The following is a 19,332-nucleotide window of genomic DNA, read 5'->3' on the forward strand; positions in this document are numbered from 1 at the left end:
ACATTAGGAGCGATGTGTAGCAACATGGGAAGCACGGATGGCGCAGGAAATGGAATACGGACACCCAGCGGGGCGCACCGTGCGACTTCCCGAACGGAAACCGGGCGTCACACGCAGCGGCGGCACGCGGGCGTGACATTATGGATGACCGTTATCCGGCTTCAGTGTACAAATGTCCCTTGAAGAGTTTTAACAATTATTTGTAATGCCTTAAGAAATATAAAAAGAAAATATAACTCGCCCACTTCCAACAAAAGAAACATACTGTCAGCTGAGACTTTGCGGACCACGGAACGTGGGTGAAGACGAGCGGTCGCTCTGACCTTCCTGCTGGTCCACTAATTAGAGACCATCCCCAAGCCGATGCCTATGGCAGAGGGGGCACATCTGCGGGCCTGGGGACAACCCCCCACTCCTCAGGGGAAACACCACCCGGTCTCCCGCGGGGCGGTCGCAGTGCTGTCTGTCCACGTGGCTAAAACGAGGGACTGACCGCGTCTGAGTGGCGAGATCAAAGAAAAGCTACAGAACAAAAGCAGGAACTGCGAAGTATTTTATTAACACATCTTCCAAATTACAGTACAGTTCGAGACACGTCTTGGTATGGAATCACACAAACGATACACACACAATACATTTTTTCCAACCATGTCACTACTGTTCTTCACATATGTTCCTGATAAAGCTGTCACAGTCATCAGCGCACAGTGAAAACGGGGGTAAAGCAAGGCAACGTCATCTCCCACAACGGTAAGTGTAGTGTTTGGTAGAGAACATGAAGGAGACCAACCCAGAGGAAAGCAATTCAGTCCCCTGGTGGTTTTTGAACTCTCAGTGCACTCCCAATAAACACCGCGTCAGACTCCACCTCGGAGCCGCAGAGACCGGCTCGGCAGCGCGTGCGCATTACGGTTAGGAAGGATCACAGCGAGAGCAGTAACAAAGGGTCAAACAGGCCGCCCCTTCCAGCGGAAAAGTAGGCGCACCACAACTAACACTGAACTCATGCACAAGAGGTCCTGCAGAAGTAGAGGGTGAAAACAAGGGGGAGATTAATCACACGCTCCCCGCAAGCGGCACGACGCCGGCGGCTGGGGGGCCACACACTCCTACAAGTCAAACTGCAAAATAATAGAATTCAAACGTTATTCTCTCCAACAGAGACCTGGGGGAACAAAGCATGAGTAAAAACCTGTCAAAGCAAAGGATAAGATGCAATCGATTTTAAACACCATGCAAAAATATCCACAACATTCTCGTAACCACCCCCCCACCCCCGCCCCGAGAGGAATTCTAAATGTTAAGACGGGACAGAGGAGCAAGAAAGGATGTAGCACCGTCAGTAAATGGAGAAGTCCATCACCAAAGGCAGGTGGGGAGGAGAAGAAGGACATCCAGAGATGAGGAAGTCAAAGAAAGTGATTTTCCAGAAGGGGAAAGGAGCCCTCAGTGGTGGCTGGTAGACGGGTTTTGGGAAGGAAAGTGCAAGAGAACAGGAAGGGGGGGGCACGCGGGCCCCCAGAGAATGGAGGCGCCCAACACGGAGAAGCAGCTGGGAATGGAAAGATTTCAGGCTTCGCTGTTGTTGAACCTGGAAATTAAAGTGTAGAATTAAAGACGAAGACGGAGAGTGAAAATCCTCACAGAGGAAAAGCGATTCTGGATCCCATGCCTGTGAAAAGCAAAGATGGATTATCAACATAAAGTCTCACTCGCCCTTCAGTTCAGAGTATAAATGTGTTGTGTGTTGCTGATTCAAAGACCTACGTTAGACAGTCTAAGGTAATACTGCAGTGCATAAAACTGAAACAGTCCCTTAAAAATCAGCTTCCACTATGTGTGCCCTTACGAAGAAAACTAATTTTAAAGGAAAATCATGCTAAAAGAATGTCAGGGTCTACTTTCTAGAGTATACTACTAAATACAGAATATATTAAAATAGTACATCTGTCCACTCTGTGCAATGTATTAAAAATTTTAAACTATATTGTTTCTTTTTAAAGGGCCTGTATTTTTCTACATACGTTTTAAAATTAGCAAAATAAAACAGAGCAAAACACCAACATGATCTTTTTACATTTTAGTTGGTTAGAAATAAAAGGGAAAAGCAACTTCTCACTAAAGAAAGATACCTGCTCTACCTGCCCATCTTAATGAAAAGATTTCCTACCACAACACGGCACAGAAAAGAGAGAGTTAAGAGTTTTAAAAACATCCTCTAGAAAAGGCAGGTTACAACGTGTAAAACCAATGATCCTTCCCAACCATACGCTACCAGAAGAAGGTATACCTGGGATCCAATATGAATCAGTGAGTTTTGCTTTGGTTCTAGGACACAAAACCATGGGCGCTTTAAATGATGACAATTAAATAGGTTGCAAAAAAACCTTACACAAAATCCTTAGGATTTACTAGTGATTCAAGGCCAAATGCCTTTGGAGAGTTCATATTTACGAATGTCCAAAATAACACTTCATTTACAAGTTTTAAAAATAGTTGAAAAGGTTAATCGAAATGCTCATGAAACACAGTAAAATATCTAAACTTTCCCCTACATGATCTAAGCTCCTATAGCTTCCTTCACGGGGGAGGGGGGGGGAACAAGTGGCTCCTGGCCCCGTCTCTATCACCCGCCCCCTCCTGCCGTTCAGGAAATTCCCTTTTAGAATGATGTCACTTAAAAACTTGTAAAGAACCAAGGGCTACCTCTCAGAAGCACCCCCAACTCCAAATAAATAAATAAAAAAGGTGGGGGGGGGGGTGGGACTCTACCTGACTAAAGGAAGTAAAATTAGGTCTACCAGTGAATATGTGAAACCAGAACAGTCCTCCAAGCAGGAAGGGAGGAAAAATTCAAAATGACCCCGAGAAGGGCAGTGTGCCAGTCAGGGAGCCCAGAGCCGTCTGCTGAGGGCAGCAGAGGCTGACGGGGGATGCACGTCCTGTCGGCGGGGCGCGGGGGCTCTCTGAGGAACTGCGAGGGACAAGGAGGCTCGAGGGCGCTCCAGGCACTGGGCGCGCAGGCCTCTACCAAAACCCGACCGTCCGCAACAGGGTCCCTGTCAGTCCAGCGGTCTACCAGCATGGTGAGCTTACCTTCAATTAAATAACAAAGAAATTAATTTAAAAAAAAAAAAACAAACAAAATAAACAGAACAAAACAGAAAACCACAAGCCAAAAACAAAAAAAAAGAAAGAAAGAAAGAAAAAAAGAACGGAAATGATAGGTTCTCAAAACCAACCCTCTGAGCAAGGCCCTGCCTCCGTGCATCTCTACCCGATGGGAGCCAGTCCAGCCTCCTCCTGAGGAAGAAGAGCTCAAGGCCCAGGCAAGGAAGGGTGGCTCTCCCTGACAGGTGGACACCCTCCCGTCCCCCAGCGACAGCCGTCTGCGAGCCCACTCTCCCGTCTCCCAACATGACTGGCTGACTCCTCTTAAAAGAGTCTGTGTGTCCAAAGTTCATTATAATACTTGTTACAACTCCTCATTCTGCAAAGCTCTCCTCCCCACCCTCTCCATCATTCCTCACTCCGTCCACCCTGGACAGCTCTCCCAATCTCCTTCCACGGGCAACAAAGTCTTCTGTTTGCAAACTGAGGAAAATGCTCTTTGAAAAAAGACCCCTGGGTGCAGGATCTAAGCTGTCACATTTTAGAAATGCTACAGAACCAAGCGCCAACAATTGTTTATCCAGGACCATTACAAATCAAAAGAATGACCCAATGAAAAGCAGTTCTTATGAAGCCCCCCCAACCCCTCCAGTCCCCCCTGGGGCAAGGGTACAGGCACCTACTTATGATGCTGCCTGCCCAGAAAGGGGGGGTAACCCCTCAACATTTCTTTTGGGGAAAAAACAGGATTTCTCCTTTAGAAAAGTATCAGTAGAAGGACTTAACAAAGTGGCCGGACCAATGGTAATGCAAGGTTATGCTCAGATAAGCGGCTACGTGATCTTATATTACAGCACAAAATCAAAACAAGACAATGCAAAAAGAAAAAGTAACTTGGCTCCACATAATCACCTATTATGTTTACCTTATGCGATATATTGATATTTACTGACTTTAAGCTTCTTGAACTTGGGAACAAATAATACACAGGTCAGGATAAATGTATTGACTTACTACCATCTTTATAAAAATCGAATATACACACAAACACATCAACAGTTATGGAACTGTATCCATGTAACTCTGATAAGACAACACAAAAGAACTAACAAAGAGCTAAGATTGTTGCTGAATTGAAAGCATTTCCAATAACATTTTAATTTTAAAAGGTCCGTATTTACATAGTATGTTAAATGCTTCTGCATCTCATTTTAAATGCATGATAAATAAAGAACAAAGATAATGGTTGCAACAGATCTTCCAAGAGGGTTCAGCTGACGGTGGTCTGATTTCCCTGTGGAAAGCGCACCGACCATGGCAATAACGTTCCTTTCTAATTCTGCTTCTTTCCTTTTCCACAGTCCCCTTCAAGGAAACTAAGCCTTTGCTCCCGGGCCGGGGCGGGGGCGGGGGCGGGGGCACCGCCGGGGGCCGTGCCCGATGGCTGGGCGCATGGAGGCGGCCGCGCTGAGCCTTCTAACCCCCCGGCCCAAGGCCTTCAAGACCGTCACAACAAGAGGAAGCTTCCGTGTGTGCAGACAGTTACGGACACACACGTCCCGGACACCCGCGTCCCACCAGACAATGCCAGCAGCAGACCTGAGAGGAGCCACAGGTCTGCCTTCGACAGCGGTGCCCACGTAGGACCGATTAGTTTATCGGCACTAACTAGAAGAGAGCGTGTTTCTGTGCCTACTTTCCAGACACCACAGGCAGCTTTTTGGTGTCAAGACCACAGCACAGACTACCCCATCTTAGGCATCAGTTGGTCCTCGGTGATAAAGGAAGTCCATCAACTGAAAGCCTGCGCACCGCCCCACATGGGGAAGTGCTCTGAGCTCTCGCAAGGAGAGCTTCCAGGCTGCCAAGCTCTTCACTTCAGTGCAGCTCTTGGCGGACTGAACCAGATAAACTACGCTTGTAAATCCATGAGCACATCCGTATCTACTTGGGACAAGAGTGGGCAGGGCAGGACAGCCCGTGTCAGCCGGCTGCGGGCAGGCGCGCGGCCCTGACTGTGGACCCTCCACTGGGGCGGCGAGGCGGGCCTGGCGCGTGACACCGCCTTCCGCAGCTTCGTCGGGGCCTTCGGGAACCAGCGAGGCCGGGCACCTCGGCTGGAGGCTGTTCTAGCGTAGCCTAGGAGTGCCTACTTGTTCCTGGCCCCAACATCTTCTGCAAAGCAGCCATCTACAACCACTTCACCTTCCGGGCTCTTACCACAGGACCAACGCGGCAGCAAGCCTCACGGCGTCTGAACACTCCCCTCCCGTTCAGGTAACTTCAACTGAAAAGACACTAGAAAATGTCACCTTTGAGAACAAGGCGACACAGGTTCCCAGGGCCTGTGTCCCAGCCCCCCCAGAAGGCTGAGAGGCGGGGGACGCCTGGCCGCGGGGGCTTCGGGGTCTACGGCGGGTCTGCGCTGGGCTAACCGGAGGCATTAGGTGGCAGCGGGCTACTGTTCCCTCTAATTCTACTATTAAACCTGACAGGAAATCTTAGGTATAAAATACAGCTAAAAAGTCAGAGTATGCCCTAGTATCTAATACTTGCTCAAAGAGCTCAGGTCCACATTAGTATAAATCCACAACAGTGAAATCTCCTCCGTGAGCAGAAATACTTAATAAGGCACTTTTTTAAACATTTGCCCAGAATGAATTTTACTAAACGGTTGCTTTATGGGGAACAAGTGTCTCACCTAAAGGAACCTACCCAGAACTCCTCAACCGGGCTCACTGGCGCTACAAACCCATGTCATTTCCACGCCGGGCTTGGCGGTCCCTCAGGCCACACTCCACGAGGGGGGACCTGCTCCTAGTCTGCGGAAGGACGGTGCAGCCCTGCTCCAAAAGCCTTCCAAAACAAGGAGTTAATCAAAGCAATGATAACCAGGTTCCGAAAGAATGTCATATGTCGCCGAGCCAGGGACACAAATAAGCCCCTTTGGGCTGCATTTAAAAAAGAGGGAAAAAAACCCCACACAGGTCTGTTCAAGCTCTGGGCCGTCCCTCCACCTCGCGCGGTAGGTATGTGCTGTCGCCCGCCCGGCAGGGGACTCCGGAAGGGCTGCAAGGTAGCAGCGCTACGGGCACCTTCTCTAGGCCCGGGGAGGTGGGGCGGGCCTGCCAGGACTGCTGCCTGACTCGGGAAGGGTGCAAAGGGGTGGGGAGTCCCGTCTGGAGCTGGGAACACACAGTCGGTGCTTTTGGAGTATTCCCAAGAAGCAGAATCTGCCGCACAATTGGCACCGCTCCCAACCACCCTCATGCCCTGCTTTCCAGGGTGTGCAACTGTCAATCATCATCACCCACATTTTCATCTACGTTTTTCCAAGAGCCTTTTGAGGGCTTTCTGAGAAGACAGCGCAAGTTACGCTTGGCTGGGAAAACAATTGTCTAGCCTGCACTGAAGATAAGTGCAACCATTATCAAGTATTCTTTGTTGTGAAAAACTACTTAGAATTTGTGACGTTAATGTTCCTTCCTGAATCTAAGTCACTGTGATCGATCACACAGTACGATCACGAAGAACGATGTCTACATGCATTGTGAGCACTTTGAAAACAAAAGCAAACGAAAACTGTAGTTCTCTGTGGTGACAACAGAACGTGAAGCAGTCTAACAGCAAACCCCAGTCCGCCGTGTCCCCAAGTCCAGCTCTGCTGGAATCAACACTGGGCCGTGTGGCGCTCCACACAACAGTTACGCAAGACTGCGGACGGAGAGGCCTACGCTTGTGGGGATCCTGTGCTGCAGCTCCCTCGAAGAAATCCCACAGCGCGTGCAGTGTCAGGTCAGCGTCTCCTGCTAGAAATCACTCAACAATCAGGGCCACATTTATGTGGGACAAATCTATCATGTGCCTGTGGAAATGCAAACAAACAGTCAACATCAACTGAACTCCACACATCAGCAGTCAACTTAGCAAGGTACAAGAAAACTAAAGTGGTGGGTCCGGATTAACGAAATTATATAAAAATGCAGACGGACAGAGAAGATCAATACAGAAACGGGGGGCTGATGACCCACATTACAGAAGGGTGCACCGTGTGCGCTCTTTCCTACAGCAGCAGGTGGGCACACGCACGCGGGCCAGACCACAGCTGCTTTGGCGGAGAGGCTCCCACCCACTCCCACAGCACCCGAACCACGGAATACACCGGCTACCTGTGGAATTTCTGTTGAAATGCTAACGCATGAGCTGGTTCCTTGAACTTAGCTATGGCTTTCCGTTGCTGGGGAAGCATCTGTAAACTCTAGAGGAAGAAAACAGAAATGTTTTAATATCATGCTTAAAAAAACCCAAAACACCCAACATATTTATACGTTTCCTTTAACACAAAATTCAAGTCCAGGCTGACACTTGGATCACTGAGGAAAATTCTATCTCCCTAGCAATTTTTCTTATCCAGATAATCTATCCCAAAACGGTCATTCCCATGAATGGCATGGGAGGATTCCCAGCCTGGTGTCTGTCCGGCCATGTGAGCCACTCAATCTTCTCCCTCAACCTTCTTTGTGAGGCCCGGTGGCAGACACTCTTGGAGAGTCACTTCCTGTCCACATGCCTTCCTGCCAGGCAATTCTCTGCAGGGCCCTCACTCAACTTTTTAAAAGAGCAATACTCATCGCACAGGAGGAAACTGCTGTTTAGCAACGGGACCCCACAATTACCACTGGGGTAAAATGAGGCTCTTCTACATCTAGCTAGGTCCCAACAAGGCACAGCTTCGCCAGTGGTGGCTGTCGGCACAATCTGCTCACATTTTGTACTGAGATGATGATTACTAAGTGACACTGCAAATTAAATCTTCAGGAGCTAAAGCAACCATTCCAGAGGCCACTACTCTCTGCAGCAGAAACCAAGTTAGTTTGTGAAGACGACAGGCGGAAAGAAATGATCCATCAAGTGAAGAGAATCTTACTCGTCTGAAAAGCAAGCACTGGACAGAGGTATCTCATGCCTGGTCCTCACACCTGCCCGGAGGAGGACGCATGGCTCTGAGTTTTCCCTGAGGCCTTGCGGTTTAGGATCCGAGGATTCCGCAGGAGCAGGTCAAAGGCGGAGACCTGTGTGATCTCTCAGCCATTCCCACTCTCAAGGGCCTGATGTTTCCCAAGTATCCTGGTGACGGAGCCAGCCCAGCACGTGTATCTGGGGCACCGTGCGGGCTCTAGCCTCCGCAAAGGGCAGGGCACACGGCAGCCGAGGCGGGACCCTTGCTCACCCCAGGACACACTGCCCCAGGGAGAGCACAGGACTCGATGCCTCGGCGTCTGGGCTTCTGTCTAGTGAAGTAGGGCAGCCAGAAAAAAAAACCTGATGGTAACACATGACCTTTAAAGTGTTGACCTATGAGACTATTTAATTTTAAAGCATGTGTCAAAGATCTACAGTGGAAACACATGGCTAAAAATACCAAGTACTCTTCATTTTTGTAACCACAGAACGTCTATCAGTTAACACAACTAGGAGAGCTCTAAAAAAGTAGCCACCTTCCCCAAAGTCACCTTTTGGTGTTTCACAAAGAAAGAAACCGTTTCAAGTCTGCCAACTACATGGCGCTAAGCTGTGCACACAGACCCCTGGAGGACGAGCAGTCAGCCTGGGGGCTGGGGACACCGCCCCAACCTGACCACGGACCAGGAGCGTGGACGCGCAGGCGGTGGGGGCGGCCCCCTGGGCAGTGCTGAGCTGGGTCCACCCGCCCACTGTGCTGAAGCAAGCTTAGCAGAACACTAGATTCCTCCTCTTCTTTGGGATATAAAAACCGGAAGAAGAATTTTCTTGACGATTTCACTTATCATTAAATTAACAGCACACCTAAAGCGCCATAAGGTGGTCTTTAACGATGTCATCGACGCCTCCTTCTGGGCTACACCCTCAGCCACGCAGCTTCCCTGGCCTCGGACGCACGCCTCGAGTACCGGACAGAGGCCCGCTTTCTCTTCCAAGCCGCCTGCCTCGCCTCGCTGCTCACGCCGTCCGTGCCTCAGCCCTGAAGGGGTTCTGGTTGTTGCAGCTGGAGCTCGGTCATCGGGTGGGGCGGGGACACTACTGGCGAAGAACCGAGCCTCGGTTCGCAGCAGAGCCGGCTGCAAACCCCACCTTGCCCCGGAGCACCCGCACAGGGCCCGCTGCTAGGCTCTTCTTTCTGGCCCTGTGTGCCTCTGGCCTGCTCTCCTTCCCCTCCGGCTACAGTGTCGCAGGCGCCGAGGGCCAAGGGCGGCGCCCCCACGGTGACTGCGGCCAGCGCTGGGACAGACCTCATGCACGCGTCAGAAGACTTACCTAAAGTCACCTCTCTGAACCTTGAAGAACTGTATTAGGAACAGACAGGAAAAACCAATTTCTTACTGGCATGCAGGGGGAAAGCACACCAACCTTCATCCTGACTTCTCATTTTCAGATGTGAGGCCACTTCACTTCCTGAGAATAACTGTGCTTCTCTGAGGAGCAAAACGCACGATGAAACTTCGGCTGGCAGCTGCAGCTGCGTGCCACCCCCACGGGGCCGGTCCACTCCGCCTGACACGCAACAAGGCGAGCAGTGACAGGCTCTCCAGCCTGCGGCTGGATTCCAGAAGATGTCCATGTCGCTCAGAACCCCGGCCTCTTTCCCCAATTAGGAAAAGTTCCTTGTCTTTCTAGGAAGTGCCTGTGTGTGCGCATACGGTCAGATAAATGTCACAGAGACACTAACAGGGTTCTGCAGCTCTGAAAATCTGTTTAGACTCCTTCCCCTCCGGGGACGCCTGGCTGGCTCAGTCGGTTACGCATCTGCCTTTAGCTCAGGTTACGATCCCACACCCCCCTGTGGACCTCCCCCCAACTCCTGCTCTCTCTCTCTCTCTCTCTCAAATAAATAAAATCTTAGAAAAATAAATAAATAAGCTTCTTCCCCTAGCACCTTCAGTGATTACTTTAAGCCAAGAATTGTATCAGTTGCTTTAAACACAAGTGAAACTGCTTGAGAGCAGCCCCACTGCAGCCCTGACCCAGACGCCCGCGGGTGGGCGCCCCTCTGAGGCCAGCCAAGAGCCACGGAGAGCGCAGAAGCCCCCCCTCGCGGCCAGTGCCACCGACCTGTTCTCCTCCATGCCCGGCAGGCCCGTGTCCCCACGCGGCGGCACGCAGCACCAACGGCAGCAAGTGTGCCCCGCACGGCGGGCAGCCCACGGGCTCCCACGCCTCCCAACGCACACGTGCCGCTGCAGCAGGCGTGGTCCGGTTCCGTGTGCTCCAGTGCCCAGCGGGCGGCGTTCCGAAAGTCCCAGGGCTCCGGCTCGCCCACCTGGGGCTCCGCATCCTGACGCTGCTCGTGCTGATCCCGATGGCCCCCCGCCTCTCCCCTCGCTGCTGGTCCAGCCTCCTTCCGCTGCACACACCTACCCTTCAGAACCCATGCGAGCTCTTGGAAGAGCTCTCGTGCTGTCACACTGGCTCCTGAAAATCCGTTCTTCTTTTGAGTTCCTGACAGTGTTTTCAGGACTTTTTTTTTTCCCAGTGCAGCTTCAGATCATGTGTCCACATCTCTATTTTCTTTACACCTCGTGGCGTGGGTCTGTCGTCCATCTATGCTGACCATACCTAGTGCTTTCTTTCCCAGATGTCCTCAACTACAGAATGATTGAACTGCTTTCACTCGAGATTCAAACCTTTTCTATTTCACCGACCAGACCTCCTTGGTGGGTCAGAACGAGACGCATCTTCAGAGCAGGTCAGACTCCCCCGACGTGAGCCTACGTCGCAGAAGCGCCCAGAGGGGCCCCACCTCGCTGGGCAGGCTGAGATGCGCTCCAGAATGAGACACACGGGAACCGCAGCGTCAGGAGGCAGTGGGCAGACTCCATGGGTCCCGGAGGGCTGTTCAGGAGCACGCACCACCTGGGCCAGCAGCCCCCCCCTCCGAGCACACGCAGATGCTGTGCGCACCTGCACCTGCAGCTCCTCTCATCCTGTCTCGCTCGCTGCCCCTCAAGGGCGACATGGAGGCTGCCGTCTCTTCCATCCCCCGAGGTCTGCCAGGGCATGACGGAGAGCTACGAAGGAGCAGGGTAAGTTCTCATGTGGGTGACGAGAGTCTGACGGGAGGAGAAGCGCTCTGTCCGAGAATTACACACCAAGAACCGGCAAAATCGGGACTTGCCCCGAAGCCTCGTCTCAGAGCCGGCCGCCGGCTGCACCCCCGGCTGCAGGGTGAGGGCCCCGTGCAGCGTCAACAACAAGCTGCCCGGGTCCACCTCTACTCTTGTCCCAGCTCAGGAACGACTCACAGGACTCCCGGGAGAAGTGACGACAGAGGGCGGCGGAGAGAACGTGCACGGCACGGCTGCCCTGCTTATGTGGGCGATGATCACAACGGGGAACTGGCCGCAGAGTCCCATTAAGTGATTTCAAACATTCTGCTTTTGTGAGGAAACCACTTTATTTTTACACCATGACACTTCACTGATTTATAGGATAACAAATTTTCTTCTTGGCACCATTTTAGGCATAACCTAGCAAACGGGGAAATAAAGACAAGCAACAAAGCCACAGGTGTGCTAACCAGCTTACTTCCTGACCCGAAGAGCTCCGTTGGCTTCCGTGTTTCGGGACAGAGCAGGAGGTCAGGGTCACTCCTGCAGGAAGCCAGGCAGGTCACCAGGGAGCAGATGCCTCCCGCGGGGTCTGGGGACCAAGGCACGGCCTTCTCGCAGACTCAGACTCGCACCATGGCTGCTACCAAGTGCCGCGCGGCCCTCTCCCCTGCAACTCTGAACACGCTCCGGTACTCTTCACGCCGTGGCTACCTCCTGCTTGTAACGTGTCTTACAAAATCCTTCCGTCTTTCCTTACTCTGTGAAGACTGAGTCCATACAGGACTTTAACATGGACTTTCTAGAGAGGTCTCTGAGTACCGTTTAAGGGGATAGCGCACTAATCTGAGAGAAACGTGGCCAGCTCGTCACAGTGCACTGTCACCCTGAGAAAGCCTCCCAGATTTCACAGTTCAAGAAGCGGAGCTCACACGCTGTCGCTGTGATTTTACAAAGGGATAGACACCACCGGCTACTACCCCAAGTGGACGCGAGGTGGCGCCAGAGTCCAGCGCACACAGAAGCTCCACACAAACCTTCGGTCAGGACCGCGGAAGGTTTGGGTTACCAAGCGCCATCCTTTCTCCAAGTCTATTTATACTTAAACCACAAGTGGGTCTTGTTAAAATGTGTAATCAATATCACTCTTTAGCTATCTAACACTCACAGGGGCGTGTTACGTTGTTTTATTTTTTTTTTTTTAATTAAGAAACTTGACATTCTGTGAATGCGGTGTTTAAAAATTTATAAACTCCCCCTCAAAACAATCCTATGGGACTAAGACTGGCAAGATGCGAGCACTCTGCTTTGCTCCCCCCAGGGTGGAAGAACAGGCCCTTATCTAAGTGCTAAATTCATCATTCCACAGGGGTTTCTCCAGGGGCAGATGGAAGCTCACCTTCCACCCCATCTTAAGGGTAACTGATGGAACCTAGAAAATTCATTCTCCTCCTCCTATAAGGCATTAAATAATCCAGCACTGTTTTTGTTTGGTTTTAGGTTCCCTCAATCAAACTTTATTTATAACATACCGATCTCTAATACTTTTCAGAACAAAAAAAGATAGGCCCCAAATGCAAAATTCAAAATTCAAGTTTTAAGGTGGGTTAAGACCAAAGTTAGGTGGCTTAGCAATGGCTCCAAGCAGCCCATGACCCTGCACCGCTATTCAGATACAGACCCTGAAAACCACATCCCGGCTGAGAATGCTCAGGAGAATTATCAAGACTATGTGTGAGGAAGCAAAGCCATGACCACTAGCGGATCACGTGTGGAGGGCGGCCAAGCTGTCACCCCCCAGCGCACACGGAAAGAGACTCGGGGCCATGAAACTGCCCGCGAGCCCTCACAGAGAACACCAGTCCTCAGAACTCCTGGAGTAGGCTCTGGTCTGCTAGTCCGGACTCACTGTGACTGAAGCCCAGATTCTCCACCACCACGTGTAGGAGTCTCAGGCCAGGATGAGCACGCGTTAATGCACCTACAATACTCCAGTGTTGCCCTGCTCCTGCAAGTCCGTCCCCATCGCGGTGACCCGCGGGAAGGGGCTGCCGGCCCCACGTAACCGACACCGGTCTCTGCCGCACCACCGCACGATCAACTGCACTGAACACGGAAGCCCAAGTGTTAACTTTCTGTTATGACACACAAATAGAAACTGACCCTCACCATCTCCCTAGGAATCCGGAAATGAAGAATAGGGTGGGTGGGTTTGGGAAGGGCTTTCATCCACTCCTCACATTTAGAGACTCTCAACAGTAGACAGATTTCAAACATGTTAAAAATTATTTGTCTCAACTCTAGTCTGAAGATGTTTCCCCATTCACTCATGCAGGAAGAGGCTAGAAAATTCCCTGAAAGGAAAGCACGCAGAAATCTGATATTCACACTCCACGTCTCACCCACGCGGGATCTGACCCAGAGAGACGAGAGGCTCAAGGAAAACCAGGTCAACCCGCTTCTCTGCTGGTTGACCTACAGGACTCAAGAAGATGCAGAGACCAGGGGCTGGAGTGGAGAATTCTGTTTACTGCAGACCTGGAGACAATCTGCAGCCAGCTCAGCAGAGACTGCTGAGCATTCAGAAATAACCCATTGTAAAATAAAGAGATCAAACTACAGTCTACGTTATTTCATGTTTGTAAAATCTAAACCAAGTTTCATAGTTGTTAACATGTGAGCTGTTTCTGGAAATTATGGTTAAGAAGGCTAAATGCTTTAAAAGTTTTAAGTTATTACAAACAAAAGTGTGTGACAACAAAAAGTATGTATGTACAGATGCCTACGTAAACTTGAGGAGAATATGAGGATTTGGCAAAATCATTTCATAAGTCTCATAATTGAGCACCTGAAAATTTCCAAATAATCTAACTCTAAGGCAAAGTTCTGATAGGGCATGCACAGGAAATAAAATACGTCTTTCTTCTCGAATGTACTATTTTAACATGAAGTAACCAACACAGAGGGAATTTAAACCGAGACCTGAGTCTTGGGGAAGGGCCTCAGGTGACGCACCTGAATGGGGCCTACTGACATCAGTAGGTTCTTCAGCTGGACATCAGTAGTGGACGAAGAAAGCCCTTCAACAGACACGACACAGGGCTGAGGCTTACACTCCACCACTCGGAGGTTCTGCTTGTTTGGCATCAGGCGTCCCCGGCCCATCGCTCCTGCCACGCCTCGGCCTCTCCCGTGCATGAGGACCTGGCAACAGCAAAGTATGATTTGACTTTTTAGCTTTGGATTTTCTTCCCACAGCTGCTAAGATTATACAAGTGGGCAAAACAACTCAGAATCCATTACAATATACCACGAGCTACAGGATCATCTGTACTTTTCATCCACTACCAGAGCAGGGTTTAATGTTGAAGTGAAACCATCCCCAGCAAGTCTGGGTGGAGGCAAAGGAGGGAAAGAGAAGAGCTAAGTGTGACTCTAGGTCCGTACCAAGTGCAATATGGGTAGGCACTTTCAGTGTAACCACTCTTGGCAGATGAAGCAGCAGGATCAGAGGGGCTGAGAAACTTGTTTGGGTCTCATCCTAACAGCCCCAGAGCCCAAATTTCTCCCGGCGTACTCCAGGCCACATCCATGGGGACTGGTGCCACCACACACCCACCACAAGCCACAACATTATGGACCCAAGTCTCCTCCTGACTCTGTGCGGCTGGCACCCTGAGAAATCTGAAAGGCAGGTTCTGTAGCTGGGGTCACCTCCCAGCTGCTGCACGTCACCATGCCGCACATCACAGAGCTTTAACAACACCAACAAAATCCAAGCCACAACAATGCCCGTGTTCCCCTCCCCACCACACAGCGATGATGTCCCTGATCTAAAGCAGGGCCCAGACCTCAGGAGATATTTTAAGTTGTCCAGGGGTTCAAAACCAGTCTTTTAAAGAAGAGGAGACAGCTGAAGCTTTCTGGTATTTTCTAATTAGAAAACTAGATAAAGCACCAAGTGCCAAATGCTTTCTCTAAAACAAAACTCCTCTTCTGCAGGGCAGTGGTGAAATGCAGGAGGCAGGTGGAACTGAACAGCACCAGGGCTTCCAGACATCCTAACCCAAATTCCGCCCTAGAATCTGGGTACAAAGGGACAAAAATGACCCCCTGTTCATCACAGAAAAGGGCAGAGAGGAAGGTAAATGGAAATCAGAACGGAACCTTTGCACATGAACGGGCACCAAACAAAGGGAAATGCATACAAAACATTTAACACTCCCCAGAAGGCAACAAAACTCCGCCTAGGAAGTGAGTTTTTGAAAAGTGCAAAAGGATATTTCAAGAGAAGTCACATTGGAGAACACATCAAAAGGTGCATGTAAATCACATCAATAAGATAAAAACCATATGATCATTCCAACAGACGCAGAAAAAGCATCTGACAAAGTATAACGTCCATTCATGGTAAAAACCAACAAAACAGGTCTAGAGGGAACATACCTCAACATGATAAAAGTTACCTATGAAAAACCCACAGTCAACATCATACTCAATGGGAAAAACTGAGAGCTTTTCTCCAAAGATCGGGAACAAGAAAGGGATGTCCACTCTCACCGCTTTTATTCAACACAGGACTGGAAGTCCTAGCTACAGCAATCAGAAAAGAAAAAGAAATAAAAGGCATCTAAATTGGTAAGGAAGAAGTAAAACCTTCACTATTTGCAGATCGCATGACACCACATAAAAAAACCATAAGACTCCACCAAAAAACCACTAGAACTGATGAATTCAGTAAAGTTGCAGAATAAAAAAAATCAATGTACAGAAATCTGTTTATGAAACAACATAAAGAGAAATTAAGAAAACAATCCCATTTACAGTCACACCAAAAATAAGATACCTAGGAATAAACCTAACCAAGAGGGGAAAGACCTGTACTCTGAAAACTATACAACACTGGTGAAAGAAACTGAAGATGACACAAAGAAATGGAGAGACATTCCATGCTCATGGCTTGAAGAACAAATTATGTTAAAATGTCTATGATACCCCAAAGCAATCCACACATTTAATGCAATCCCTATCAAAATACCAACAGCATTTTTCACAGAACTAGAACAATCCTAAACTTTGTATGGAACTACGAAAGACCCCCAAATAGCCAAAGCAATCTTGAAAGGGGAAAGCAAAGCTGGAGGCGTCACAATTCCAGACTTCAAATTATATTACAGAGCTGTAGTGATCAAGACAGTATGGTACTGGCACAAAAACAAGACACCTAGATTAAGGGAACTGAATAGAAAACAGAGAAATAAACCCACAACTATATGGTCAATTAATCTTTGACAAAGGAGGCAAGAATACGCAATGGGAAAAAGAAAGTCTCTTCAACAAGTGGTCTTGCGAAAACTGAAAAACCACATGCAGAAGAATGAAACTGGACCACTTCTTACACCATACACAAAAACAAAGTCAAAATGGATTAAGGACCTAAATGTGTGACCTAAAACCATAAAAATCCTAGAAGAGATCACAAGGCAGTAATTTCTCTGATATTGGTCACAGTGACATTTTCCTAGATACGTCTCCTGAAGCAAGGGAAGCAAAAGCAAAGATAAACTACTGGGACTAAATCAAAATAAAAAGCTTCTACACAGTGAAGGAAACAATCGGAATGGGAGAAGATATTTGCAAATGACATATCTGATAAAGGCCTAGTATCCAAAATACATAAAGAACTGATATAACTCAACACCCCAAAACCAAACAATCCAATTAAAAAATGGGCAGAAGACATGGCCAACAGACATATGAAAAGACGCTCAACACATCATGAATCATCATGAAAATGCTAATCAAAACAACAGTGAGATAATCACCTCACACCTGTCAGAATGGCTAAAATCATAAACACAATAGCTGAACTATGGAAGCAGCCCAAGTGTCCATCGAAAGATGGAGAAAAAATATGTGCTGTATGTATATGTGTGTGTGTATATATATATATTACACACACACACACACACACACACACACACACATGGAATAGTACTCAGCCATCAAAAAGAATGAAATCTTGCCATTTGCAATGATGTGGATGGAGATAGAGAGTATTATTCTAAGCGAAATAAGTCAAAGAAAGACAAACACCATATGATTTCATTCTCATGTGGAATTTAAGAAAACAAATGTACAAAGAAAAAAAGAAGCAAACCCAGAAACAGACTCTTAACTCTAGAGAACACACTTGTCAACAGGGGGGAGTGGGTGGGCGGATGGGTGAGACAGGTGACAGGGTGAAGAGCACACTTAGCACAATGAGCACCGGGTAATGTATGGAATTTTGCTGAATCACTATATTGTACACCTGAAACTAATATAACACCGATGTTAACTACAATGGAATTAGGAAAAAAGAAGTTGCAAGTAAAACTGGCTGGAAACCAGCAGTAAATATTCTTATGTTCTAGCTATAATGTCACAATATTAATAACAATATTATTATTAATGTGTATTATTTATCATGTATTATTATTAAGGTGTATTCCTTATACACCAGGGACCATGCTTTTTATATGCATCTTCTTATGAAATCCTCCCAAGAGCCCACATGAGCTAGGAAACACTGCTGTCCTCACTTCATAGGAGAGTAGACGAAGGTTTCAGATGCGCACAGCGGTACGGGGACGGGGGCCTCTATGTCTCTCTCCTCATGTATCGGGGGACAGCCCCTGACTGAAGCTGGTTTAGACCTGAGCAACCTTCAAAGACTGAAATTAAGATTTAATGTCTGTCTTCTGTTGCAAAAGGGGAATAATTTTGTTTGCTCCTACATCATCAAGTGCTTATAATATAGACAAAGTCGTTTAAATACTTCAAAGACTCAGAATGGCCTTCATATTAATACTATTACTACTTAGTATCAGTAGAAGGACAAGCAGACAGGAAGAGCTAGTAGACTGCAGAGCTTTCTAGAAGAAACTCAAAAGCAGGTGTTGCCTGCTTCCTCCCCTGCTTCCTCCCTTGCATAATTCCACCAGACAAGAGGCATCTGACTTATACACCAAAAGGAGACTTTACTGTCAGGCAGAGAGGTGAAGGCTTTGGGGAAGCAACAGAGACAGCTCCCCTACCAGCTGAGGGGAAGGGCGCCCTACTACGGGGACATAATGGGAGAAAGTGGACACTCCTCTCCTAGGGAAGGTTTTAAATTCAGTGTGCAAAAGGAGAACATGCACCTCCACAGAAGGCGTTCTGGATGCCCCTGTCTCTTATCACACAGTCAGAGTCAGAACCCCTTCAATCCCCTGGGCGAAGGAAGGAGGAAAGAATCAGAGTCAGGGCCACTTTCTTCAGACAGGTCCTTCACCCCCAAAGGCCTCGCTTTCCCACTTGTGAACTGGGGTAACAGCAAGGAAGTGGCTGAGCAAACGTCTCCGACGGGGATCTAGGAGCACAAGGTCGTCTCCAGGGCACGGGGCAGAGCTGCAGAGAACAGCCACATCCCGGGTTGTGCGGTCTTTCCCTGACTTCTCCCATTACAAAGTCACGAGAGGAAAGTCCTTTTGTGAACACATGAGCTTTCGAAGCCAGAACAAAGGGGATTCCTGTTCATTTATAAACTGACTTGAGCCCTCCTACTGTGCGCTGTAGGCACTCCTGAGAACCGTCCAAATGCCGACCGCTGTAACTAGGAGAGCAGCTACTCGTTCGCGGCGCTCGGCCGAGGTAACAGGCAGTACCTTCTTGGCCAGGTGGACTCCCTGGATGCTCTTGATGCCCGGAGGGCCGGCCGAGTGCACGTGGGACGCCACCGGTGCGTGCTGGGGCTGCTGAAGGGCCCCCTTGGTCAGCGTCACCTTGCGGGCGGGCTGCTGCCTCACTTCTGGGGGCTGCGGGAGCCGCTGGGGCTGGCCCTCAGGGTGAAAAAAGCCGTCGCTCTCTCCTCCCTGCTGAAACAAGGCAGCGTGCTGGTCAGTACCTGCTTGGCCCGGCGGCCGTCCCCGGCATCGGGGAGTCCGCCTCGGTTAGTGCTCAACCGAGAGCAAAACTATTTCAAACAAGTGAAAAACCAAACCTGTCATTTCACTAGAGCCACTAAGGAAATTTCTCATCTGACACTGTTTGGGTTTTAATCATATTTCTGAAATTTAAAACATGAAGATCTTTAATTACTGTATCCACTCAAGAG

General features: G+C 49.1%; 1 protein-coding gene across 3 annotated transcripts in view; it reads right to left on the reverse strand.

Annotated features, from left to right (window-relative positions):
- Positions 1 to 217: 217 nt before the first annotated feature.
- RBM33 (RNA binding motif protein 33) overlaps positions 218 to 19,332 on the reverse strand; it is a 127,589-nt gene continuing 108,474 nt past the window's right edge. For 2 of the 3 annotated variants that reach the window (XM_032394402.1, XM_032394401.1), the window contains exons 15-18: positions 18,884 to 19,090; positions 14,211 to 14,399; positions 7,281 to 7,369; positions 220 to 6,976 (exon numbers count right to left, since the gene is read on the reverse strand). In XM_032394402.1, the coding sequence (XP_032250293.1) occupies positions 6,928 to 6,976; positions 7,281 to 7,369; positions 14,211 to 14,399; positions 18,884 to 19,090 (534 nt within the window). In that variant the 3' untranslated portion in view covers positions 220 to 6,927. Of the gene's footprint in view, positions 6,977 to 7,280; positions 7,370 to 14,210; positions 14,400 to 18,883; positions 19,091 to 19,332 lie in introns of all 3 variants that reach the window. The other variant, XM_032394403.1, reaches the window with a different exon arrangement.

Source organism: Phoca vitulina, unplaced genomic scaffold, assembly GCF_004348235.1.
Source record: "Phoca vitulina isolate PV1807 unplaced genomic scaffold, GSC_HSeal_1.0 scaffold80, whole genome shotgun sequence".
Lineage (NCBI taxonomy): Eukaryota > Metazoa > Chordata > Mammalia > Carnivora > Phocidae > Phoca > Phoca vitulina.